A 27097-nucleotide genomic window follows, 5' to 3' on the forward strand; every position below is an offset into this window, starting at 1 on the left:
TGTAAGATTTAATGCATTATTTTTTTATAATATTCTTTTAAAACTGAATAATGTAATGTAACACATGCACAAAATATTCAATAGCTCTTTCAGCTCCTAAACTAATAAACAATTTAAAAAAAAAAAAAAGATTAATTAATTGATTAAAATAAAATATCCGAATGAGTCACAAACCTTGTACGACAACCAAACATTTATTATCAGGTCAAATAATCAATAGGTTATCACATTTAACCTGATGGGGGGGTCATCTGACAGGCTTTTTTTTTAAATCTCTATTTAAGGGGGTCCTTTAATTTTAGATCTGCTGGGATGGGCTTTTTGTGTGTATTTTATTATTATTATTATTATTTTTTTTTTTTAATAAATGTATATCTACTATAAGGGCTCCCCTGTAGATCTAAGTGCCATTGCATTCCTTCCCTTATGTGATTACTTTAATGCTTAATTTTGTGTGTTGTCCTGTTGTGAATCACAAAGTTGATTATAGAGTAGTGAATTGCATTCTATAGTCATGTTCAATGCCTAATGATAACCTCCTGAAATCCTAAATTTAAATGATATGCTTTACTTACAAAGAGTAGCTCATTGCTAATGTGTTATGAAAAAATAGGAACTTCAGTTAAGACCAGCAAAATATTTGTATGCCACTTGGTAATATCTAATATAATGCCCTGGAATTCCCTCTCAATTGTGGCAACAGCTATGCATCTGCACAGTAAGAACCATAGTGTCTGAAACAGTAGTCTTTATTTTGCTTATTTAGTTTACAGTTAAGTTGACTGCGGGATGTTGGCATATAAAACAAGATATGGATGAAACTGGGTTACCAGTTTTTGAAAAAAAAAAAAAAAAGATTTAGATTTAAGGGATGAGTAGGACCTGATTCTGGGTGGGTGATTCAAGTTTGATTCCAGTCAATGGGCATTTACTGAATCACATTCCCCTCTATTTCTCCCTCAATGACCCACTATAACCAGTGTTCTGTCTTCTCAGTAAAAATAAAAGGAAAAAGTTAAATCAATCAAACTATTGATTCAAAAGTCACATGAACATTTAGTTCTTCTGTTTACGTTTCAGGAGCACTTTTTGTGTAGTAACAGCTCACCACCACTAGAGTGTGATCACACCTCATATCTAAACTCTGGAACACAAGCTCTGTTTTTACTGGTCTCATGGCACACACACAAACACAAACACAAACACGCAGACAATCCATTCACTTTGTATAACGTGCAACTGTTGTACCTGTCGTCCAATAAATGGAGGATGGGAGTCAATCCCTGGATGAGCCGTCTAGGTCCGACCTGTTTAATCCAAAACACACCTGTGCAGACCACCAGGGGTAAATTTCCAAAAACAATAAAGCTTCGCAGTAACGAGAGCTGACAAGAGAACGTTACCTCCACTTCTGTCTCCATGGAAACTTGCCTGTGTGGTCATTGTGGGTATGGATGATATAGATGGAGAAACACACACCACTCTGTGTGCATCAATCCTCTCAACACTTCAGTGTGTCTCCTCTGAGGTTGAACCTGCTTCATTTAATCTATTTAACTGACTTAAGAATTAAAGAGAACATGATGAGAAGAAGCATTTGAATTCTCTTGTTCTGTTGTTGTTTGATAAATAATAATAAACAAGTATTGTGAGGAACTCGCTGGAGTCTGATAGTTGTCTGTCAAAGTGTGATCAAACACAAAGCTTTGTTATCCAAAGTGTGTCGTGGCTACCTTTGAGTCTCACTCTCTGTAACTGAGTGCTATGATGCCCTCTAAAGATCTGGTGAATGCACACTTTTCTCTCCCCCTTTCTTTCTTTGCTGTAGTTGCATAGCAACAGAGGAGCTGCTAGCTCCAGTTGTGTTGGTGGTGGGAGCGCGCTGCACAGGGAGGCACTGGCTCCAGATTAAGCCTGTCTCGGCTTCAATTATGAATGGGCTTCCACTGCCACACGGCTCCAAAATGGCACCACTCAGTTTGATAAGGCGTTGAGGAACTCTTTGGTACTCTTAACTCTTTTACGTCTCTCCCTGAGGATGGAGCTGAGTTTGACTTTAATCAGAAGTATTGAACTTAAATGATTAGAATAAGTAAATGAATAATTAACTGACGGAAGAGGCATGGTTATGATAAGGCCCTTGTTGATGGGAATATGCAAGGTTAATGATTGGGGTCAGTCTTGAGAGCAAATTAAAGAGTCTCCAGTCTCACAAAGCAGCCACTTTACCAGTAATGGGGGTTAGTGTTGCAGGCTGGAGTGGTGAAAAGGAGGAGGCGTGGAGAGGGTGATATGCTTTCTTATAAGCCTTTTCTATATTTAACCATGAATTCTGAAAGGAGAAATTGTTAAATTGCTGCTTTGGTTAGCCCACATGCACTGCCTATCAGCGATGCTGTTATTAAATGTGTCATAATCGTCCATGTGGGTATTATTTTCTTTGATTACAGCTTTCATCTTTGATCCAAGTCTGTTAAAAGGAAAAGCCAAACTAATCTTCTGCAACTTGTATTTTTTATTATTGCAACCAACTGGAAGACAATACATCACATAAACATCATTGCAGTTTTTCAGAAAATGGAAAACAAAATAAAACAACATTTATATATTTTTTGCCACGGTATTGGACAACGTTGATATTTACATGTAGTGATGAAATAGGTCTTGAAATCATTCTTTGGCAATATGATTGCACAATAAAGAGGAGAGTTGAACATTTACTGAAAAAACCAACACCTGGGTGTACTCTGCATCACATCTCACAGATCAATAACAGTTTTGCATTTTGACATCTCTAACCTATGGCTTTCCAATATTCAGCTCAGACAGTCACCGAAAAATAATGGCAGTATTGTAGATAGTTTTTGTCAGAGAGAAAACAAAACAGGAAAATGAAACGCGCATAAAACATCAGCAAATAAAAAATGGCAACGAGTTTTTTCAGAGCGTTTCATTGAATGTTTGGCAGGTTTGAAAGAAACACTTGTTTTAGGGGCTGTTCAGGCAGTGAAGTTTACCTCCTTTGCTATAAAATGTCCCAGCTTTACGTTATGTGCTGCTCTGTTCTTCTCCGACTCGTAGGTCAGGAGTTCATCTCTCCTGCATGTCACTGAGTGAGTCAGAGGAAAAAAAGGTGGATGCTAAAGCAACACACTCCCCCTCGACATGCCTCTCACCAGCTGAAGACGTTATTAGTCACCACAGCAGCAGATTGTTACTGCAAATACAGCAAAGTGCTTGACCCGGGCCGTGGGGGCACTCGGACAGAGAACAGACAAGAGACGGATGGCACACAACAAGAACACTGACAGCGTCTCCTTTTAGACTTTTTGTCTCGGCATGGTACAAAATGCAAAAGCCAGTGATGCATGCTACAGGTGGCAGAGGACTGTACCAGTGGATGTGACATGCGTTTGTTTGCCTGCTTGGCTCGGTGACAACAGCTTAAAACTGAAACTGACTGCTGCTACAACCAAACCCTGCCATTTTTCCTCCTGTAAAGCTGCTTTTATATGCACTGCATTTCTGCAGATGGGGGAATCAATACTGTAATGCATTCTTGTTTCAGCAAAGGCATGCCAAAGAATGGCAGTGCATCGTTATATCACTTCAAATGCAAAAAATGTCAAAGCATGTAGGTTAATTTCAATCATGTCAGTATTTGCATGACCCTTAGAGAGATACAAACACACCTAATGGAGCGGAAAATAAAAAGAAAATAACCTCTGATCTCCAGAGTGGGCTCTTGAGATAAATATGAGATCCGTACTGGCAGGTAAGTCCTAACAACACTGTATGTGAACTAAAAACAAAACTTTTTCATCATCTAAGCAGTCCCCTATACTCCCCTCTCTTTTCAATTCAACTCCCAAGTAGCTTTTTTGGAGATATGAGGTTCCTTCAGGACACCCACAAAGTTTCCCATGCCCGTCTGATCCGCACAAATACACAGAACGATGCCGATGGAAAATAAGGACACGTACATTTACACACAGGAGAGAAAGAAAAACAATACTGTTATAAATAAAGACAGGTAAGCATGTCAGAGACATGACCACAGAGGTACTGAGGGCAGGCAGGCAGGCAGGCACAATGTTAAAGGGTGTGTGTTCCTGGGCACACAAACTCACACACTCTACACATGTGTTCGGAAATAACACTGGGGTTAACACTGAACACCTAAAAAAAAAGAAGAGAAAAAAATCACTGTACAGGCAGAAGAAGACGGAAGCCCACCCTAAGAGGTGATTCAGCTGGCCTATGTAGCCTGAACCCGTAGCCCGGAGGTGGCACCCTGGGGCCTCTAATTGCAGAGTGATCTCCCATGTTCCTCCCTGAAGACTTGTCTTTGAAAGCCCGCTCAGAAAAAAATAAGGAACCAAAAGAGATCCAAAGAAACAAACAAACAAAAACAAATCTGATATAATCACGGGTATAAGAATTGGCGGCAAAACTTTTTTTCTTTCCTCTAGGATCAAGGTTTATATGAAAATAAGTCATGCTTCATGCTAAATACATTGTTTATCTTACATGATCTTTGAATAAAAAAGATTTGCTTTTTATCTTATTTACAAGCACCCATGCAATATAACTGAGAAAGTCCTGCAGGTCAAATTGCTTCAATTAAGAAAGGAAAAAAATAAAATATTTTCTAACCTTTTTACAGAGTTGTCCACACGGGACAAATTGCTTATATCTTTATGAGGGTAGAGTGAGGGTAAACAGACACAAACAGAAATCCAAACCCACAGTTCATGTATATATTTCTTTGACGTTGTCAAATGAAACGGAAGGTGTGGTAGCTGCTGGTAGCTACGATATCTATACCAGGTGTCTACGTCTATGGACAGAAGTACTGGGGAGGTTTTTAGGGACGTTTACATTATGCAACAACAACAACAAAATGAAGGAGATATTGCCTCAGACCCGGCACACTATCCATCTCTATGGTGATAAACATGACCATTTTTTTATTTTAAAATATCTATTCTTAAATACTATGAGTGCTCTTGAAATAAAACCATGTCTTTACCCATGATGCTTCTATTATAAGTGGCGTTAAATAATCTTAAGTGCATGAATATATATCACATTGGGTTTTACAATTATTTTGACACTTAAGGTCATTCTCTCCTTTACTACTATGCCTTCTTTTTTTGTCAGCTGTCATATCGGCTACATGAAGCAACCTGGTCGCTTGTCTTTGGCACAGTCTCACATTTGTGCTCGTGGATGTGGGCGAGTGATGCCAGCCAGCGGCCTGGAGAAAAAGCGCTAAGTCTCGGAGGGGGGAAAAGCGCCCGTCTCGTCGCCCTCTGCCGTCTTTGCTGGCATCACCGCGAGATTGCTACAGATTCACATAGAAACAAACAGGTAAGACAAACAGCCATCCTCTGTGTTCAGGTACTGTACGCTCCTCAATGTGATTCTGTTTTGTCGTGGTTCAACTTGTCCAAATTAGTGACAAAACATGCTTTTTTTATGGCTTTCATCCCCTTTGAAACAAAGAAAACAACAAAGACACATGAGAAATACCCATTGATGTTAGTGTTGCTGAACATGTAGGAAAACATAGATTTTTGATATTGCCACAAATAAGTAGGATTCACCTAATGCCCTGCAGATAGATAGAGGGAGATGAGACATGTCCGTTGACACTAATGCTGTAGTAACGATACCTGTTGACCTATTTGTGTGTCGTATACACGATTGTGTGTTAATGTGTGTGCGTGCTTTGAGCTGTATACCGTCTGTGTGTGTTTGCATGACTATGTACTTGTTCTATGTGTGTGTTAGTTTCTCAGGGCCTCTTTCTGCTCCTTCTGGCCCTTTGCGGTGCGGTTTGTGATGTTGTTGAGGCAGGCTCTAACCCCCGCCAGGTGAAGCAGCGACCCCGCCGCCTCCTTCATCTCCTCGTCGTCGCTCTCTGGCGGCTTCTCCACTGCCGCCGCACGCCGCTTCTTCAGCGGCAGCGTGTCGCTTATACCCCTTGCTCGGTTTTTGGTCCATGGCAGACTGCTTCCTGCCAGAGTTCCAGCTCCTGCTCCTGAACTACGTCTCTGTCCGCGCAGGGGCTGCTGGGAAATATAGGTAGTGGCGGCAGTGGTGACGTGAGAATCCAGGGGGATCTCCCTGGGCTCGGGTTTGACGTCTGATTGGATCTCCACGGCGATGATATCGTCGTCGTCCAAAGGGGAGGAAGCATCGTCGTCCTGGGAGGAGCACAACCTGCTGGGCGATTTGGCGGTGCTGTAAGTGTGGTCCTCCTGAAGGTCCTCACCGCAGGGCGGAGGGGAGTAGCGGGATGGGCTGTCCTGTCCTCGGCTTAGATAATCTCCTAGGGATGATCTGAGAGAAGACAGAGAGACAGAGAGTGTGATTGTCTGCTGTCACAATGCCAAGAAGCTTTTTTTTTTTTCATTTATTGATTTTAACATCCTTCTGGCTCTATCGAGTGTCTTTTTTGGTCTTGAAGAATCTTGGTTTTTGTTGTCCTTTTTTCTTATTTTGCTCTGTTCATGCACTGTGAAGCACTTGGGCTTTATTCAAGGGGATATAAACAAAGCTGTGGGAACTTGAATTGAGGTGTCCTTCCTTTATGCGGGCTGTTTCGGTTCCCTGCATTTGGCTTGGAAGCAAAAATCGGGATAATCTATCAACCTCAAAATACCACCCCCCAGGGCCTAATGTGCATGTTTCTCTGGGCTGATTAAAACCTCAGATCTCCACAAAGAGTTAGCCGTTGCTTTCAGAAATGAGCAGACTCATTCTCACATTGCCACCTTTGCATTTTTCAAATGACACGCTGCATTTTGAGCAGCTCCAATGCTCCCTGAGGTTGTGAAACTTGCTCAGCACATAAAGGTCCTTGCAAGCTTTAAAGTCAAAACGCCACAGACCCGCTCTGATTCTGCAGGGCAGCCTTTTAACCGCTGTCCACTATACATCAGCTCCTGCATTTTATTGCAACACACATTTCGCTCTATTAGTCTGCGGACACTTTTCTCTGTTGGGCATGAAGGGGCTGAGGTGTTTTCTGAAAAAATCCAAGAAATCAAAGAGAGCTGCAGCAGTGCTCCCTGTCCCTCGGACATTTTCCTCCCTCTGATGAGAGGGTTAGCATATTAATATCTTATAAGAAAAACATGCACCTCTTACAGTGATCAAATATTCACTGCATACCTTTAGTGAGACTTTGGGTATGTTTAATTCATTATGCGAAGCAGGCCATCATACTCTTACGCTCCTATGATGGATGTGCATGTCCATGCATGCTCTGAGTGTTCCTTGAATCATGAGGCCTCTCCCTCTAATAAACCTCTTTGTGTGTTTCAGTGTATGTGTGTGTTTGTGTAAGTGTGTGTGTGAAACCGTTATATAAACACACCTGGATAAAATGTTCTGAGCAGTGGGGAGCGTGTGAATGCCTCTGACTTTTGGACACAATAAAGATGTTATTATGTAAACTCGTAGTGGAAAATTTTGGTGTGAGATTTCTTCTGTGTGTGCTTCTTGTGTTTGTTTCAAGGCTAATGTGTGTGTTCATAGAGGGGTGTGTGTAAGTTTTTGCATGGGTGCATGTAAGGCCCTGACTGACATCTATATGAAGTGAAGAGAGAAATGCAAAGTGAACCCACCTGATAGCTGAGGTCCTGCTCCCCACAGGGCTTACAGGTAAGGGTCTGATCACGGGGAAGAGAGCCTGGCTTCTGACTCGAGCGCCGTTTTGGATCACACCTCGAGGGACTGAAAGACAGAAAATAGAACAATGATGAACATAAACTCAGATTCATGCTATTTTCATCACAAAGAGCACACAAATGATGTTATCAGCTCAAGGCAAACACATAGGAAGCTCCTCCAAAGCTCGATCAGATCCAGATAAGACACGGGAGCAGCTCGATGAGACTTCACTGACCATCTGAGGAGGCCAACAGGGCAATATTGATGAGCAAGGCAAGGTTAAATTGAGCGGGAAAGCGTCATAAATGAGTTAAGGCCGCTGCGAATCATTCAATTACCAACGACCGCTGGGCTAGGCTAAATCCAGCCTGTCTGGTGCAGAGGGCTGAACAGCAGGAGGACCGGGACTTAAAGGGAGTTAACACCAACTTGAGTAAATTACTCAATTATCTTATTTAAAACTTCATTACATATGTTTTTCACAGCAAAATGCCCATCTTTCATTTTTTTTTAGCTCAAACATAGATGTTCAAGTATAACTCCATTTTTTTACCTGTGGGTCATTTACTGATTATTACATTTCACTGCATACAATCAACAAAAGTCAAAGTTTTCCTATTCATATATATATATATATATGTATATATATATATATGTATATATATATATATATATATATATATATATATATATATATATATATATATATATATATATATATATATATATATATATATATATATATATATATATATATATATATATATATATATATATTTAGTAGACTCAAAAAGAAAAAAATACATTCAAAGCCAATAAAATTTGGCATGATATGAATTGGAAAATGTGCTTAATAAAACTTCTCATGAATTTAGTGAATTTAAACTGAAAAAGACGAAGACGACTTAAAAGGCTGATTCAGCTCTGCTCAATTATATTAAATTTAATTTCCTTTAACCTCACTCTTTATACCTTAAACCTGAAGGTGAACCAGAGATAAATCCTAAAAGCCCACATTTGTCTCAATCATGTCCCACAGTTGAGAATTAAACCTCAAAAAAACACTCTGTGAACCTTCAAGGACACCGTTTTCGAAGGGACTGAAAAAAAATTGCCAAAGTTTTCTGGGTTTCTGTGAGAGCAACAGGCTCTTAAATAGAAAATATATGTTGGAGTTACAGAATAATTTCAATGCTTGTCTTTCTGGTCAACAGTGAACAGTAATGACCTTGGTGAGGGCAGAGAAAGCTTCCCATTGGCCATGCTAACCAGCGCTGAAGTAAAACTGGAGAACGTGTCAGAATGATCCTCCACTGCTCCATCTAAGTGCCATTTACTCTACTGAATAAACAGGCATATGGCAACCCACCTGGAGTTCAGCAAATAGTGCTTTTTCTGATCTAATGAGACAGAAATTGAATTCTCAAGTCTGAAAGCCAAGCAATTCAACTGGCAATAACCAGGTGCAGCTTATCACCTGGCTATCACCTGGTGTCTCTGCTGAGCAGCATGATTCCGGCGCCTTCTTACAAACTGAGATGAACACCCACAGACACGCAGACGTTTTGCTTGACGGAAAGTCTCACAGAAAAAAAAAAAAGCACAAAGGCCCGACACAACACCCTGAACTACTTTCAGCATAATGGACTGGCTTCTGAACAAATCCCTGGATGTCCTTGAAAGGCCCAACCAAAGCTCAGACTTGAAGCCATTTGAAAATCTGTGGGGAGACCTGTAGATTGTGGTATTATAATCCAATCTGATGGGAGAAAAACCTTAAAGCTGTATGCAAGGAATAGTGACGGTTGTATGTTTCTCTTTGGATGTCAAGATCGACACAACTTTCATACATGGAGGCTAAAAACAAGAGTTAGCATCCAGGTTGTTTAGCTTAAGGTTTAAATAAGAAAAGGTGAAACAAAGCAACATTTTCCTCTTCTCTTGATCTCCTATTTAACTCCCAAGACAAAATGTGTGTATTCAGGGGGAGTCAAAGGGCAGGACATCCCTCCACCCCTTGCAGTCTTTATCTTATGCTAAGCTAATAGCCTGCTAGCTATAGCATTGAATGCGCTTTATAGACTCGAGTGGTATCATTTTTCTCGTCTCCCTCTCAGCAAGACAGTGGATAAGTCTATTTTTAACTTTGCTGTAATGAACTCAGTTTATGTGTAGACTAATGGAAAAAAAGAGTTTTAAGAATTAATCGTGTGATGAAACCGAATGAAAGGAATTCATTTAAGTTTGGAGTGTGTCTACAGGCGTTTCTGAAAACACTGGAAGACTTTCTGGTTGAGAAGTAACTACAGCTCACTTTGGGATTAAAACAAGCATGAACTACACCCAACAATAAGATGTCTCTGTTTCAGCTGAAGATTTTCTATCAAGGTCAAAGTTCTGTATCAGTTCCTCCTTAACAAGCTGACAATTACTGAATGGACTGAAACAGCAGAGGGAAAAACTACTGTGTGTATATGCTTTAAAGTCAGCAGCAGCTGTGAATCCATGTCTTTATTCTCTGTGTCGAAGAGAGGAGATAAGAAGAGAAGACAAGAAGAGTGTGTGTACATCTGAGCCAAAAGCTCTCATTACTCAAGGAACGCTGCTCAGCACAGCCATCCCACGAAAACAGCTGTCATTCTCATCTCCAGGGTCAGTTTGCATTTCACAAATGATGACCTGCTGTTTGCTTTATCTGCCGCAGAAGCATTGAGGAGCTCATCCTACATACTTTTTCCCATAGCATCAGAGTACTGGAGTTGTTTTTTTCTGGTTAAATCTGGTTTGCAATCTCAGTAAATGTATGATTGATGTTGTGAGGAAAATTTAATTCGCTCCAGGAACCGCGAGCTCATTAAAACATACAAGATGTCATGGCGAGACCCCCCAGAAAACCACCCCAGAACATTTATTTGCTCCATGTCGTAAGACACAAAGATGAATTATGTTTGTTTGTTTGTTGTTTGTCATTGTTGGAGTGTTTCTGTAGCCTCTCCCTGTCCGGCTGTGTCCACAGTAATCTTATTGACTCCAGTTAGTTCGGCTCTGCCCATGATATCTGCAGCTCTGCTCTCCATAACCTTATAAGTAGGTCCCTGTACAGAGTCTCTTTTATAATCTTGATCACTCACTGCATGCTTGTGTGTGTGTGTGTGTGAGAGAGTGTGTGTGTGTGTGTGTGTGTGGGCAGTGCATTAGGTTTCCCCGGGTTGATGTGCACCCACCCCTCCTTCCCCACCTTACTCCAGTCAGGCTTTGGGTTGCCATAGCAACGGCTCCCCTTCCACATGCCACAGAGTGGTAGATCATGCATCAGCAGAGAAAGTGATAGAGAGGGAGGGAGAGAAAGAGGAGAGGGGGGAAAGGAAATACCGAGCTCTGTTTGACACGGCCTCTCATGGCTCAGCGGCACACTCCTGACCGACACTGTTTACCCGACACACACATCTCGCCCTCCTTTGTGCACACTCTCTTTCTTCACTTTCTTTTTTTAGCTGTTTAAAGACTCAACAAAACCTTCTCTTTGTCTCTGTAATTCACCCCCCTCTCGTTGATTTCTTCCCCTCTCTATTGATCCCGCTGCCGCTCTATGTATGGTGGTGATAGTGACTCATATCACCAACTGAGCAGGCATGCTGTCTCTGCAGGTAAAAAAAGGCATGGGACATATGCTGGGGAGATGGTGTGACAAACTAAAGCAGCAAAAAAAGAGCAGGCAGCAGCGCTTCCAAGGCCTGTCCTCACTCACTGAGATTGAGCAATACATTTTACAAGCTCAAAGCAATAAAAAGAAAAAAAAAACGGATTGGTAGCAGAAAGCAGGACGAGCTGAGAGGAAAAAAAATGTAAATAGAGAAAAGAAGAGGTGTCTGTTGGAATCTCAGCCTTTTTCCTGGAGAGAAAATATCCTCTAGTCTGTCTTTTTTTCTCCTCTGTCTGCTCAGCTGCTCTGCCTTTTCTGTCTGCTTCCTACGTCTTCGCCTGCCTGTTTTCCAGGGCAAAGCAGAGCCCTCAGCCTCCCTCCCCTCTCCTCTCCTCTGCTCTCATGTGCCGTACACGCACTCCTCTGCTCTCCTGTTAAATGAGTTCCACATGGCCCTGCAGGCTGCACTCTCTGCACGGCTGGCAGACAGGCACTCAGCTCGCACACAAACACACAAACACACACACACACACACCCTCAAGTCCCATAAGCAGTCCAAGGGGTCAAAGGTCAGTCCCGGCAGACCTTGAGAACGCAACTGTTTGAAAGTGGCCTCTCGCTCAGTCAAAACACCCCTCCACCATACACACATGCACTCCTGGTTATGTGCCTTCTTGGCTGCCGTGTGTTGAACTGAGTACAGAGACTGAGGGCAGGACGCATACTAATATCGTCTGACTGATGGACGGACTGACAGACCGGCTGGCTTGCTGGTGGGCTGAGTATTCTGGCAGGTTAACTCAATGGCTAATCGGCTTGTCTATCTGACACTCCAGCTGAGCGTCTAAGTGGTGAGCTGACTGACGTGCTATGACTTACAGGGACGAGGGGGGACAAAATAAAGGCAACACTTAATTACCGTAACTTAATAAGCCGTTTAAACACAGCGACAAACAGGGGTCACAGCAGGCAGAAGGTTAACCAGCAGATCAACTCCGCTCCAGCATCCCTGCTGCTTGGATTCAACTCTTAACTCCTCTTCTTTTCCAGTGATGTCTGAATCCTGGCACATTTAGGGAGATTTTAAGTCTGTAAATAGGATTCAAAAATCAAATCTTTTGATCTGCTACTTGGGAAAAAGTAATTTTGGGCACGCCAATAATCTCACAAACAAGTTACCACTGTGACGAGAGAAATTGTGTCAAAGAGAGTCCCGTATGGCTCTTCAAGTAATAACAAAACCTTTGCTGTCACTTTGTCTGCATAAATAATCTAAAATAAGAGGCAATAATATGTTGAAAATAGTTCTCCATTACAAACAAAGATCTGTGACTTAAAAACACAGGTAAGGACAGGGGAAATGAGGAGGAGACATATTTACTGTGCAATAGCAAAGTTCTTAGAAGTAGAGTATGTAGGATTTTTCTAAAATATGAAATGCCAACTTTTACAGGAATACTCCTACTTAGTCATCTCCTCTGGGTATCTATGCATGTGTGTATCAGTGTCTGTGTCTGTCTCGAACCCTCTCCTCCACCATTATGTTGATGCTTTGGCCGTTTTGGGGACATTTCTGGGTGGAGAGTAGTTACATCAGCCAATCACAGAGTGCCTAGAGCACAAGTGACTTAGCGAGTGGAAGAAGCTATCCTGAGTGGCTACCATAGTGGACGTAGCATGAAGCATGAAAACACAACCAAAGTGAAACAAACTGTCAAACAGATAAAGCTTTTTTCTTAAAAAGGATGAAGCTCGGCTCAACTTTCACTTGCTTTCGGGAACTTGGAGAGCAGCACCGCACAAAGGAGCGATTCAAGTTGGCTTTCAACTAGGGCTGCACGATTATCGCAATCGCAATCGCAATCGCAATCGCAATGTCAGCACATGCAATTACTTAATCGCAAAAGAAGATATCGCAATCGCAATCGCAATATCAGCACATGCAATTCAGATTTTTCTTTATGATAACCAAGCAAATCTGTAGACTCATCATGACACAACCTTTTTTATTAAATCGCAAGTACAATCGCAATCGCAATATTTTCCACCTAATCGCAAATCGCACCTTTTCCCCAAATCGTGCAGCTCTACTTTCAACTAAGCAGGTTTGTGTCAAATACACTAGTGATTAGCATGTGCTAACATGCCGAGTCAGGTGCATGGCTCTCAAGTCTCTCCCACGTAGAAACAGGATGTTGCAGGTAGTTGCTAGGCTAGTGATTGTGTTCATGTTGTCATGGCTGGAGGTGTGCGCTGCCGCTGGCACTGATCCAAGGAGGAGGAAATCAGTTTTGAATTTGTGTTAATAAAAAGTAACGAGAATTCCTGCAGATCCTACCTTAAAGCACTTATTTCAACTGTCTTCAGAAGAATAATCAAAAAAATTCATCAGCAAAACATCATGCAAAAGCATAATCTGTTTCACAATAAAACTGTAATTTCAATGCTGATAAATACCCATGAAGTCACTTTATTGTATAATTTTAGTAAAAATACGTTCTTGCTGGTCACCTAACTGTATTAAATACTTATTTGTGATTGGTCACAACACCATAACAATGGTAGTTAGTTCTGAAATGCTAGAGCAATGCCAGGAACAATCTGAACCCATTACAAGGTTTTTGATTTAGGCTCTTACTGTTGACATTGTGGAAAAAATGTTACTTACAACATTGGTTTACAAGATGATTTTTACTTTAAATTTAAAATTTACCCAAAGGTCACAAAACTTTGTATTCTAGAGAAATGAGGATGAGGTGAGGCAACTCATGGATTAGATTAGCAAGGGAAGGACAGGAGCTGAGTAAAACAGAAGCTGATCAAGCAATCAATCACAAGCAATCACAGTACAGGCTTCAGCCTCTTCCACATAAAAGTTACAGGTAAGGTGCACCGGAAGGTAAAGGTAAAGAAGGCCACCAGAAAGAATAAAATGCAAAGTTTTTTGTGATTTCGTGCAGAAAATATAACTTATGTCAACACTATAACAACAATTCATCTTATCATTAAATCAACCTGTAATAAGATCACTGCGCAAACAACTGTTGAAACTAAGAGGCTTTTTCTCTACTCAATAACTCCATCAACAGAATTCCTTCAGGGTGTACATGATCCCTTATTCCATAACAGCTCATCATTATTAGTATAAATGCTTACAGAATAATATTAAGTTCAAACATAATCAAAAAAGTTTGAGACAATTAGGTTTTTTTGTTTGTAACATATTAAAAACAGAGTGAGTGTGCCTCAAAATGAACTTCTGAATCAGTTTGTGTAGTAAGGTCTGAAAAAATAAATAGTAAAAAAAGTCTTCTGATTCCTGGCCATTTGTATTTGAAATAAATCCCACAAGAACAATGAGAAATCTTAAAGCAAAACATCAAAACCAAAATATCTTGCCTTTTTTATTATTGAAGGAGAGTTATTTGTTATTTCAGCAGACATAAACTCAATACATGATTAAACCTTCAAAGAGGCTGTGATATACTGATACGCTGCAATTAAACATTTACCAGCTGGTCAATTTCTCTATTATCATCAAACGCTTTCCCTTGACGAGTAAATAAAGCCTTAGGGCTTCTCAATTATTACTGCTAAAATAAGCTTTCTTTAGAAATGATATCAGGCGACCTCAGCACTTAAATAAAATAGAAACACTTAGACTGAGCAGATCCTCCATAATTTAGAGCTATTAAATGATGAACTTTGGGGCAGTGGGTTGGATTAAGGACACAGCTGCCAGGCATTGTCCTTGTGTTGATCCTGAGCCAGTGCCGGGCCACAGGGAGCGGCAGATTTCAGCCCACATCAGCTCAGAGCGGAGCAGCTCTGAAAGCTCTGGGAATGGGAGATGGAAGTAATAACGGAGGGCACTAACAGCCCCAAACTCACTCTCCCTGGCAGTCCAATCCCTCTTTCTCTTTTCTTGTCTTTGCCTCTGGCTGTCTGTCACACTGTTTCCCTTTTTTTCTCTCCTCCATGTCACGCCTAACCATTGGGTACTCTTTCCCGTTTCAGAAACGCATTACACATTTAAAAAGTTTCCTTTTCCTGTCTCCACCTGTCACATGTGCACTCCAAGTCAGCCCTCCTGGCTTCGCTCTGTTCACCTGATTCACACTGAGGACATTTCTTTCTGATGTCGTGCTGAGTGAGTGAAGCTACAAATTTTGAGTTTTCTTTATCCTTCTGTTCTTTAAATTTTAGGTTTGCACGTACAGGATACCCAGTGAAAAATTCTGATCATGTAACTTCAGCCAAAGTAACGAGAAGCTTCACAAGAGTTCAAATCTAGAGGGACTTACATCAGGCCACAGTTGATAACCAAAAGCTAACGCTAGAATCAAAACCCAACTTAGCTTGGTTTAACCTTTCATCAATGAGAACAGAAGTTCCAAGCTTACATAATGTTCCTAGCAAAAGTAATGTTGCTAACTTTACTCTAGCAATACATTAACAAGGAAGCTAGTAATCGTTTTTTGTAACTAAATCCCTAGAGAATGAACCAGAAAGTAAAATTCTAGCTAGCATATTGTTAGTTTAATGCTAGCCCCATTCAGCTAATGTAATATTAGCTAGCTACCACACAGTATGTATGCCTCAACCAGGTTTTATTGTAGTTCAGCTGCAATTTTAAACATATGGTGAGCTACGAATGTTAGCCCCATTCAGCTAACGTAACCAAGGAACTTTAAAACTTTTCCTTTTGTATTCTGTAGCATAAATTAATGGGTTACAGTTTAGCATAATGATTAGATCTGTTTCCTTCATTTCATTACCCAATTTCTGTCTCCCAAGGGGGAGTCCTATCTCTAAGGTGAAAAAAAATCCCCCAAATAAACAAAACTAAGACTTTTTTTTTAGACTCTGTGCCACTTTCTAGCTAATGCTAATGTTAGCTGTTGTCTGACCGAAGTTGAAAGGCTATGACATTTCTTTATTTCAGCTTATTTCAATTCAATTGAACAGGAACAGGTGTATTTCTGCCTAACGCCTAAAATACAACAGATATGTTTGCAGCGTTGCGTCTTGACTGCGTTTGTCAACTTACACCGTCTGTGTGCTCAGCCCAACAAGCAAACCTCAAACTTGTTGACTCCTGCTCTGGCTCCACTCATTAGGTCTGTTTATCATTGTAGTCAAACTGATGCTGGTTTTGAAACAGCCTGTTTTATTTTGAAATTCACTGGGTGTTTTTAAGAAGTTTCTGATCACAACTTCCTGTCCCGCTCGATCTTCCCTACTCTGCATTTTTGGGTCACAGCTTCGCATCTGCCAAAAATAGGATGGCTGTATACTACCTGCAACATGACAGAGCAGCCACACAGACGTACGGCAACAGAACGGATCTTGTGTAAGTTGACACACTGACATGAATGGAAACCTATTTGATCTGTTTGCTGTTACGGAGCGGACATGCACTGCAGTCGCATTTGGTCTATTTTAGCTGTAATAAGCAGGATTAGAAACCAGCCAATGTCCCTCCAGAGTTTCAGTCTTTTCAGCTGCTGATCATCCAAATAACAACTGCCAAGCGATGTGAAGCACAGCAGAGCAACACTAAAACAGCATCTGGGCCTCCATCCCTGAGCGTGACGTCAGCAGAGAATGGCTGAGGAGGGAATATGGTCACTGTCTAGCTTTTGTTCTGTCCGTCTATCTGGACACTCAGACACATCACTCTCAGACTGTGTGTGTCTACAGGGAGTCCAGGTTTCAGACACTCTCTGCAGCCTCGGCTCCTTGACCATTACTACTCCATTATCAGCGGCGATGGAGGGCGCGCCGCAGACGCCTAATGTATCCATTTCCCCCTCCATTTAGGACTCGGCGGCCCAGCGAGCTCCCGGAGTGCTCCCTGATTGGGATTGAATGTCCATTTAAACTGCTGTCCAGCCACCAGGGAGGAGGTCGAGGAGAGGAAGGGGAGAGGAAGGGGAGAGGGATAATGGGAGATACTTGGAAAAGGAGGTGTGTAAGAGTTAAAGAGTGAAACTGCATGTTGTGTTGAATGAAGAAAAGGAGGCTAGGGGATTGCTCCCCAGCCATGGATTTGAAGCTGAGATTTTCTTTCTCTCTCCTGCTGCGTCTCTATCACTTTTCTTTTTTTTAACTCTCCCTCAAACTTTCAAATATGCCTCGGTAGAAAAACCATCCCTCCGCTGGCAGCGAGCCAAGTGTCAGAACTCAGTGCTCGGTATTCTCAAGGTGCGCTTCTAAAAAGAGGGATTTGGAATTGAGATGATTGGAGTTGGCACATTGAAGGAGAGTGGAAAGAGGGAGAAGGAGAGGCTGAGAGGGAGAAGAAGAGGAGGAGCAGAGGGAAAGACAGAGGCAGGAGATTTCATGTATACAGCAGTACGACACTTGTGGAGGTGAAGTGTTACCTTGTAGGAGAACTCCTCCGCTCTTTCTGAAGAGGGGACTCCCCGACCACAATGGAGGACTGAGAAGGAGGGAAGAAGAGAAAACTGGTCAGTCATTTAATCGTGTTGCAGCAGTCTACCAGCCCAGCAGGCTTCATCACGAGGCAGATAGCAAGGCAGGAATTTGAGCCCATAAGCCGGCGCTTCTGATTATAGTGATTAGATTCCCGGGTGTCCCACTGTTGCCATTATTCCCTGTGATTACCTCAGAGAATTACAGCCTCGCCGCTGTAGTCCATGGGGGTAATTTCTCATGACAACCCCCCATCGCCGCCCGCCACTGGTCCATTCACACACATTTAAAAGGAAAAATCATCAACGCACACACTTTAAACATGCACTCCTGTCATCCAGGCGCTTTAAAGAAAGATGTGCGTACAGTCTGACACATTAAAACACTCACTCACACAGTAATACACTCTTTCAAAAGGACACACACACACTGCAACATACAAAGCCGGGGACTCAGTTTAGGTGATCATTGCACCACTAATGAGGGAGGTAATGACGGCATTTCTCACATAGACGGAGACATCTTCACTCATACGCGCACACAAGAGGACAATACAGCGCTGTGGGTGAAGACATAATTTTAAGGCAAGAGGGGAAAGATGGAGGGATAGAGAAAGAGGGAGATGAGAGAGAAAAGGGGAAAGGGGGAAAGGGGGGGAAGGCTGTGAGAGCTTTTCCAGGTTGAGTGGTCTTTAGCTCCCCATTAGGCAACACGTCTGACTGCTCCTCTCACTCCCTGTGAAGCTAGACAGGCTGTTCTCAAGCACAGTCACCGTGTGTCTGACAACATGGATCGTGGTCATATGTACACAACCACAACCACACACCCCCACACACGCGGGACAGAAAACACCTGGAGACGCTGTGAACCCCAGGAGGAGCGGCCCACTCGTTTGCACTCATCAGGAGTTTCCTTTGTAATGTGAGTCCTGTTTTATGTGCTGCTAAGCTGCTGAACGAGAGGATTTGGACGTCTGCACTTGTGATGTGGCTCTCACCTCGACAGATGCAGGGGAAGAATGGAAACACACATATAGAAACACACACACACACACACACACACACACACTTACTGTATGAGCGCACACACAAACACAGCGATACAAAAACAGCAAAAGCAGCGAACGCAAATTTCAGCCCTGAGCCACCTGCTGTTGCCATGGAGAGTTGCCACATTGCGTTGCCACGGCGATAACATATTTTTCCTGCGCTAACAGCCTGTCTGTTTTCCCTTCCACCCCCCCACCGTCTCACCCCACCATCGCTTCCTGCCCCACTCTCTTCTTTTCCTTTTTTTTCCCTCTCTCCTTATTCCTCCCTATCTCTCCTTTCTTTCCTTCCTCCCTTCCTTCTTTCTTTCTTATTTTCTTCCATGTCTCTTTTTTTCTTACCCTCTTTCTTCTTTCTTTTCCTCTTCTTTCTCCCCCTTTCCAATTTCCTCCCTTTCTTTCACTCCCCCTCCTCTCTCTGTCTCTTTTTCTCTCTGTTTTATAGCTTCCCTTTCTACCTCTTTTCTATCTTTCACTTCTCCTTCACCCCCTCCTCTCTCAATCGGCTTCACAGCGCGACAGCACCTGCCTTATACTACATGTGTTGCCATGGCGGCGTTCCCGTTACCTAGGAGACCCTGTGCATTTAATGTAGTGGGCGAGGGGGCTAAACTCGTGGCAGACGCTCGTTCTGCATCCACACACACCCCCACCCACCCAACACTTTACATCAGCTCTTTTTTTTTCTCTAAAGGAGGGGAGAAAACGAGGGAGGGAGCTCCTCCCCCCCTGAGACACCCTTCCCTCCATCCATCCATTCTATCCACCTCCTCCCCTCCTCTCCACCTCCTCTCATCCAGATGCTGATGGGGTGTGAAGGAATGCACCATGGAGCTGACCTCCTACCCAGCATGCTCTCCCCCCTTCCCTCTTCCTGACACACACACATGTACACACACCCATTTGTTAATGCATGCATAGGGTACACATATTCACACACACACTTACAATGTTACACACACACACACATGCAGAGACACTCTCTCTCTCACACACACACACACACACACACACACACTGCAGGTGGGGGTGGACTGGAGCGCTGTGAGTTATTACGGTCCATGAAAAACCAAGAGGTGTGAGCGACAAAGAGTAGAGGACAAAGAAGCATCGTGGCTCTGCCTCCTTCTCTCTATCCCTGCACTCTGCCACTTTCTCCTCTCCTCCACCCATGTCTCCATCCCCTCGGTTCATCTCCCACTTCCGAGCTGTGTGGAACTGCTTGAGACAGTCCTTGACCTCCACATAATAGACATGCCGTGCAGCCATTCACAGTCATTACGCTTCATAACATAATATTCTTCAGAGTGAGTGCTCTTCACACAGATATTGTGTTATATTGATTGGAGCCTCTCAGTTCATAGATTTGTATAAAGGAAACACTTAATACCTCATTACAAATTCTGATACAGACAGTACATTTAAATTAGTGCTGGTCTGATCAGGTTTGTTGGAGACTTTTAATAAGACCAACACCACATACACGTCTGTACATGGTTAAAGCCTGAAAACATGCTGAAAGTTTTATGTGTGGACTCTTATCTTTCAACAAGGTTTAACTGGATTTACTGAAGCATTATGCTAAATGAGTTGTCTATTTTGCTTAACTTTTAGTGCAGTGCTGGACTTAGGGGAACTGCAGGGGGTCTGCGCTTTTTTTTAAAAACATTAATCAGCATGTTCCTTGAAAGAAAGTTCTTACAAGCCCAGTAAAAAAATGTGTTTCATCAAATATGTTCTGCTTTAAACCTTCCTATTTTTACTGCTCCTGATAAAAATAGTCATAAACAGACGACTTTTTCAACTGCCTCAGTCACCTTCAAATGTACACTTTACTAAACCTTCTTCTGTTTGCATTAAGTTCCCACAGACAGAAGATAAAATAAAAAAACAAACAAGATTTGAGGGCAGAGTTAGGGAGTGATAGTGCTTTAAATACAGAAAGAACTTGTGAAAAAGGAAAGAAATATATAGGACACGAGTAGAGTCAGTTTTAGTAAATATTCTTTCGAAAATATCTGATCGCTCCCTTTGACTTTGAATGCTTGTGTTTATTTTTTAAAGAGAGATAAGAGAAAAGTTGTGCCAAACAGCAACACTTTCAATTGCATATTTGGCTGTTTTTGTGAAAGTAAATCTGAGAACCACCGTGTTTTTCTGCCTTTTTTCTTTTCATTGTTTGGTATCATAAACAAATTTCAAAGTGTTAAGTTTTCAAATGATAAGAAAAGTAAATACATAAATAAATAAATAACTATTGCCATCTGCCTTTTCTTTCATGCCATTAGCTTTACCCAAACTTTACCACCTGAAGTTTGATGAAGCAATGCTGAGTGAACTTTAAAGTGATTTACAGATAAAAGCTCAGTTATAAGAAGAAAGAGGAAGTGTAGAATTCATTTCAAAGTGGTTTTACATTTAAGGAAACCAAATTAAAATTTTAGTTTTTATGATTTACTGTAAAAATTAAATTCGTCCAAATATATTGATTTTCAAATAATTCAACAGGTTGTTAATGTTAATTCATAGCTTCATCTAGTCCTGTGTGGAAAGCGTTTGGCTATGGGTGGAGTTTATTTTTTCATTGGATCAGTCAGTGCAGGTGTGGGGTCAGTCCTTTTGATATGTTGAGAGGAGCTTTATGCAAATGTTTTTGACAGTATAATGTAGATCCACTTTCAATCACTGTCATTACACCAAAGGGTCATTTACACGACAACGGTTTTAGACTGTTTGCACAGAAACAGCCTTTCAGCAGACCAAGGCCATGTCCACACGTAGCCGGGTATTTGGGAAACCACATATATCTTTATATGTTTACGCCTGTCGTCCACATGAAACCGCAGCTTTACGTCACTAAAAACTATGTTTTCTGAAAACTCCTGCCAAAGTGAAGATTTTGGAACAGAGTTTTCAGTTCTTAAACATCACAGGTGAATGATGGGGGCTCATTCTGATTGGCTGGCATGGATTTCCATTTCCCATTATGGCTTTGGCGTGCTTGGAGCAGCACCCACTGGCGGATTTACCCGCTGCATGTGCACGAAAGTATTTTCTAAAAAGAACAAGGGGGGGATAGTTGTTTTTGAAAATACCTGGTTACGTGTGGACATGGCCCTAAAACACAAACTTTTGAAAACGGCGTCCAGAGTGGGATTTTCCGAAATGCTGCCGACACCGTTGCCGTGTAAACAGTAAGCTGGCATTTTCAGTGGAAGCGCTGACGTCACACCCCGCTTCGCATGAGCGCATACAACAGTGAAACAGTAGCGTTGTTACGATCGTCGCAAACTACCATGTTGTGCTTGTGCTGCTCAATCTGCTGACTGTCTTTCAACAAAATGTTCATCTGTTGCTCCACTTCTGCGCTAAGTATTCACCAAAACACCAGATGATCGGCTCAACTACTTCTACTGCTTCCAAAAGCGCTTTCTGGACAAGAAAGTGATAGCACCACCTACAGGCCTGGCATGCTTACTACAGCGTTTTCAGTCCCTCTGGGTTTCTGTTTACACAGATTTTTTTCACCGCGTTTTAGTGTTTTCGGATGAAATGTTGTCGTGTAAATGGGGCCTAAAACCGAAACTTTGGATATGTTTTGTTTAGTTTGTGAACCATGAGCTGCTTAGAAGGGACTGTGAGTTGTGTATCTGCATCAGTTAGTTAAATGTAGCATCAACTGTAGATCTGTGAGCAAAGGAATTATTTCTTTTAAAGTTAAGTGGACCTGCGTGAGGACAGCAGGAAAGGCTCCTATCATTCAGGCAGCTTTTAAGATTGTTTGGAAGGATCCTCCACTACAGTACGGGGACACTAAGTGGGGATTATCCATCCACCCATCAATCCATTATCTTTCACCACTTTCCCTATGTGGGGTCGCAGGGGCACTGGAGTCTATCCCAGCAGTCATTGGGGGTACAGCCAGGACAGGTTGCCAGCCTATCACAGGGCTAACATGTAGTGACAGACAACCATTCACACACACACACCTACAGGCTATTCAGAGAGACCAGTCAACCTGATGAGCATGTTTTTGGACTGTGAGGAGGTCAGAGTACATGGAGAGAAGACACACATGCAAGGGGAGAACATGCAAACCCCACGCAGAGAGGCGCCCGTCTGACCAGGGATTCAAACCAGGAACCATCTTGCTGTTAGGTGACAGCGCTAACCACTGCACCACTGTGCAGCATGGGCAAGGAGAGCCAAAGTGAGTTTTTCTACCAGTCCATGTGTGTATTTTGATAAACAGCGATCTGCAAGCTCCCCAGAGCCAGCTTGGTTTTTGTTTGGTTCCCTTCACAGAGGTCTCTGTATCAAGGGTCAAAACAATTACCCTCCAGTCTTCTGAACCCAAAATTTTGTCTAAATGTAACAATTTGAGGCCACTGTTAAATTACAAAATGCAGATTTTCACCTCTCCTCTGCTCAGGCTGGAGTCTTAAAACTAAAAATACCATTTCCCAGATGAAAACAGACCCTGTATCAGATTTCTTTACTGTTGCACCGTTAAATTCAATCCTTTTTACAGTATCACTTGGATAATACTTTACTAATTCACCTTGAAGGGCTTATTATCTTAGGAAACTTGAGAATTATCATATGATGGACCCACAGCTGACTGCTAAGAGGTTACAGAAACATGCAAGTGCCGTTCATGTTTTAGCCCATTAGCAACAAATTGTGCATACTGTACATGCTGTGCCTGTGCACTGCGTCGCTGCTGGCCAATTTCTAAAGCACACCATAAATTCTTAGATTGATTTTATACTCTCCAGAAAGCCGCTGGTTTCCATTTATCTACAGATGACATAAAACAGTCACATACAGGGATCCGAACGACGCTCCTTATTCAATCACAGGTAGCATTCAGAGGTCTTTTATTGATTCCACAAAGTTGTGGCTGAAAGCAGTGACTTTTTAAAAGCTCCCTTTCTCAAGGATTCAAGGATGCTCTAAGATGAGAGAGGAGCGTAAGAGGTTTCCTTTTGAATAAACCTAAAAAGAGCAGAAAGGCTCTGAAGAGGCTAATGTAATGTTTGCTGTAAAGCTTCCTGTTTAGCAGCTCAGTCTATCTCTTTGACAGATTTATATCTGAAGCTTATTTCTAATTTTTCAGACTCCCTTCAGATTCAATGTAAAAACAAATAGAGATGATCAAGTACTAAGGTTCATGCAGATCTTCTATCAATTTCCCCTTGAGGATAAATAAAGTAAATAGAGTACATATATGTGTGTGTGTGTGTGTGTATATATATATATATATATATATATATATATATATATATATATATATATATATATATATATATATATATATATATATATATATACATATATAAACACATAGATAGATAGATGGATGAAAATAATAATGAATACAAAAAATGATTAAAATATTGAAAATAATATTATAATTATATATTCTAATTAAAAGTATGTATAAAAGTTCAAAGGTATATTTTACAACACTATATTCTAATCTATATATTCTAATCTTTCTGTGATTTATTAGTTCACAATCAGAGGTAGTTAGAAAAAAAAAAGATTTCACTGGTGACTGAAAAATATTAGGTAAAAATTCAATAATTTTGGAAACCAAATGCAAAATCAAGTACCCCATTCATGACGTTCTGAAGCAAATCATTCCCTGTTGATATAAAGGAAAATTTTAGTTTTCATTTTCATTCAAAATTTGATTTTTTTCTTCAAACAAGAAAAAACCCAAATCAACCAAACTCAGCTGGGACAAGCATCAGACATCAGGCTGTTTATCTGCGTCAATATTTGGCATTTGTTGGCACATATCCCTTTTTAAATCCAACGGCCTAGAAGAAACTATTTAAAACTCCGCCTCTCTGTCTACACTCACTTCTCTATCTCCAGCATTGTCCCACATGCAGTACCACCTGATTGGTTACACCTAGAGAAATGGCTTGGATAACAGTCAATCAGCAGTGAAAGCTGTGCATGCACAGTGCTCACACACACTGTGGAGAGAAGAAAAGGTTTTGTCAAGTGGACAAGCTCTGGAGAGCAAATATGTGTTTCAAGGCAAGTTTCAGACTCCCATAAAAATTGTAACAAACTTTCCAGACCCAGTTTTTAAGTTTTTTATTTAAATTTGTAAGACATGCTGCTGAGCCTTGGAGCTGTTTGATAAACATATGATCAAGGGCAATCAAACAAAGTTAAGTGTTGGAGTTTGTATTATTCAAAAATTGGTGGTTATGACCTTGACTATCAATAATTGGTAATGGTTTTGGCTCTGAAAAAAAACACATCAGTCTATCTCTATGAATTATGTCAATATATATTGTCAAAATATTTTGTCAAGTGTGGCTAAAGTTAGCAGAGCTAGCACCACCTTTAGACCACATACCTGTGCTGGTTACTCCAGTCGAGTGGTTATACCAAACTCAGCCTTCATAAAATGTTATCTCAATTTATGGATAAAAAAACTTACAAAATGAGATGAAATGTCATCTATTATCTGTGCCTATTTCCATCCAGGTAGTGGAGCATTGTTACCTAAAGGTAGCAGCCATTTACAATGATGAGTCGAGTGGTGCTAGGACTCAACACATGATCTTCACTTTGAGTCTAAATTAATGAACAGTTGAACTAGTCATTCTGCAACAGCGAGTCAGTCAGCTAACTGAGCACATCCTCATCCCTGGTTTTACTTCACTGAATAACAGTCTGTCAGTTACAGTGTGCTGGGAAAGCAAGATAACTCACACACACCTGCATGGACACACATTCAAATGCACACTGTGTGTAGATAAATTTACACCGTGCATGTTCTCCAGGTGCTGCATTGTAAAGAAATGGACGCTCCCATTCCCTCCTGTGAGTCACAATGCAAAATGATCTCCCTCCTCCCGCTCCCACACTCCAACCTTCTCCTCACATCACCCCGCCTCCCCGTCCTCCTCGTGTTCCGAATCCGGCCTCCAATTTGTTCCACTTCCCCATACCTCATTGTTCAAAATGACACTTTTACATTTTATGGTGAACCAATTATTCTGTCTTACACAGTCCGCTGGCTCTGCAAGCCAACCTGCCCAGATCAACTGGGGAGCGGGGCAGAGCGGTGGTGGTGGTGGCGGCGGTGGTGGTGGTGTGGGGGCTTTTGGGAGAGAAAGGGAAGGAGAGAGAAAGAGGGAACAAGGGAGAAAAAACGACTAATAGTAGCTCTCGCTGACATCTCCACAGGGATGGGCAGAAAGAGCCGGAAACTGAGAAGTTAGCAGAGGGAGAGGATGGAGGGTGGAGGAGAGGTCAGGAGAGGAGAGACAACACAGGTGGATACTGTGGAGGTGTGTGTGGGTGCCGTGAGGGGTCGGGGAATGAAGTGAATGTAGACAAAGGAGGATTTAATTGAATGATAAAGCGTTGTAGAGAGAGTGAAAAGAGAGGATAAATCACAGCAGGGATAAATAAAGAAGACAGAGAACTAGGGGTGAGTGGGGAGGGGGCCAGTGCTTGTAATGTATGCCTGAGGATGAGCAGGAGGGTGTGTGGGACATTAAAAGAGGAGACAAGAGGGGAGCGGAACGGAGGAGTGTGAGAAGCCGGAGGAGAGGCAGAGCAGGGGGATGGACGGGAGGAAAGACTCAGGAGTGTAAACCGGCGCTTTTACCTGCGATGTGCCTGAGGGAGGAAGGAGATAGGAGGAGGGATGGGAGTGAAAACAGCGTGCAAAAAAGATTGTAGGAAAGGATGGGGCGGGTCAGCTGCAGAACGCCGGGGGCCAGGTGGGTGGAGAGAGACAGATGGAGGGGGAGATAGAGGAGAGATGGAGGAGTGTATGTTTTATGTTGTATGCGCCTCAGGGCTGCAACTTCTGACTCTTTTTTATCATTTAATGTATTAATAATCATTTTTTATTAGTCCTTTAGTCTATGAAACATCAGAGGGAGAGGAAAACGCTTCCTCAGAGCTCAGGGTGAAGTCTTCAATCTGCTTCTTTTGTCTAAAAAGAGTCCGAACCTGAGGATAATTCACTTACAACAGTCTGTCTGAGTGCGTAACAGCACAGATTTCTCAATTTGATCACATTTAGTTTCACTAAGTCCTGACTTGATGTGAATCGATTGAATTCTCAAAGATGCACTTAACTACAGTCATTGCCTAAATACAGTGAAACGCATTCCTCCGCATTTATTTTGGGAGCTCCAGTTTTTCTCTGACTCCACAAGTAAACAACACTGTTTTCTTTTTAAGTATTAAATTGCTTCAAGAGCAAACCCATTTCTCTGATATTTAACCGTGGACCAAAA

General features: G+C 41.9%; 1 protein-coding gene across 1 annotated transcript in view; it reads right to left on the minus strand.

Annotated features, from left to right (window-relative positions):
- Positions 1-5225: 5225 nt before the first annotated feature.
- The window catches only part of ches1 (checkpoint suppressor 1), an 83913-nt gene continuing 62041 nt past the window's right edge, over positions 5226-27097 (minus strand). Inside the window, exons 4-6 of the mRNA XM_074685058.1 lie at positions 17713-17771; positions 7638-7746; positions 5226-6348 (exon numbers count right to left, since the gene is read on the minus strand). Of these exons, the coding sequence (XP_074541159.1) occupies positions 5793-6348; positions 7638-7746; positions 17713-17771 (724 nt within the window). The 3' untranslated portion in view covers positions 5226-5792. The remainder of the gene's footprint in view (positions 6349-7637; positions 7747-17712; positions 17772-27097) is intronic.

Source organism: Halichoeres trimaculatus, unplaced genomic scaffold, assembly GCF_033239565.1.
Source record: "Halichoeres trimaculatus isolate MK-OKI-2021-1 unplaced genomic scaffold, fHalTri1.1 fHalTri1_scaffold_13, whole genome shotgun sequence".
Lineage (NCBI taxonomy): Eukaryota > Metazoa > Chordata > Actinopteri > Labriformes > Labridae > Halichoeres > Halichoeres trimaculatus.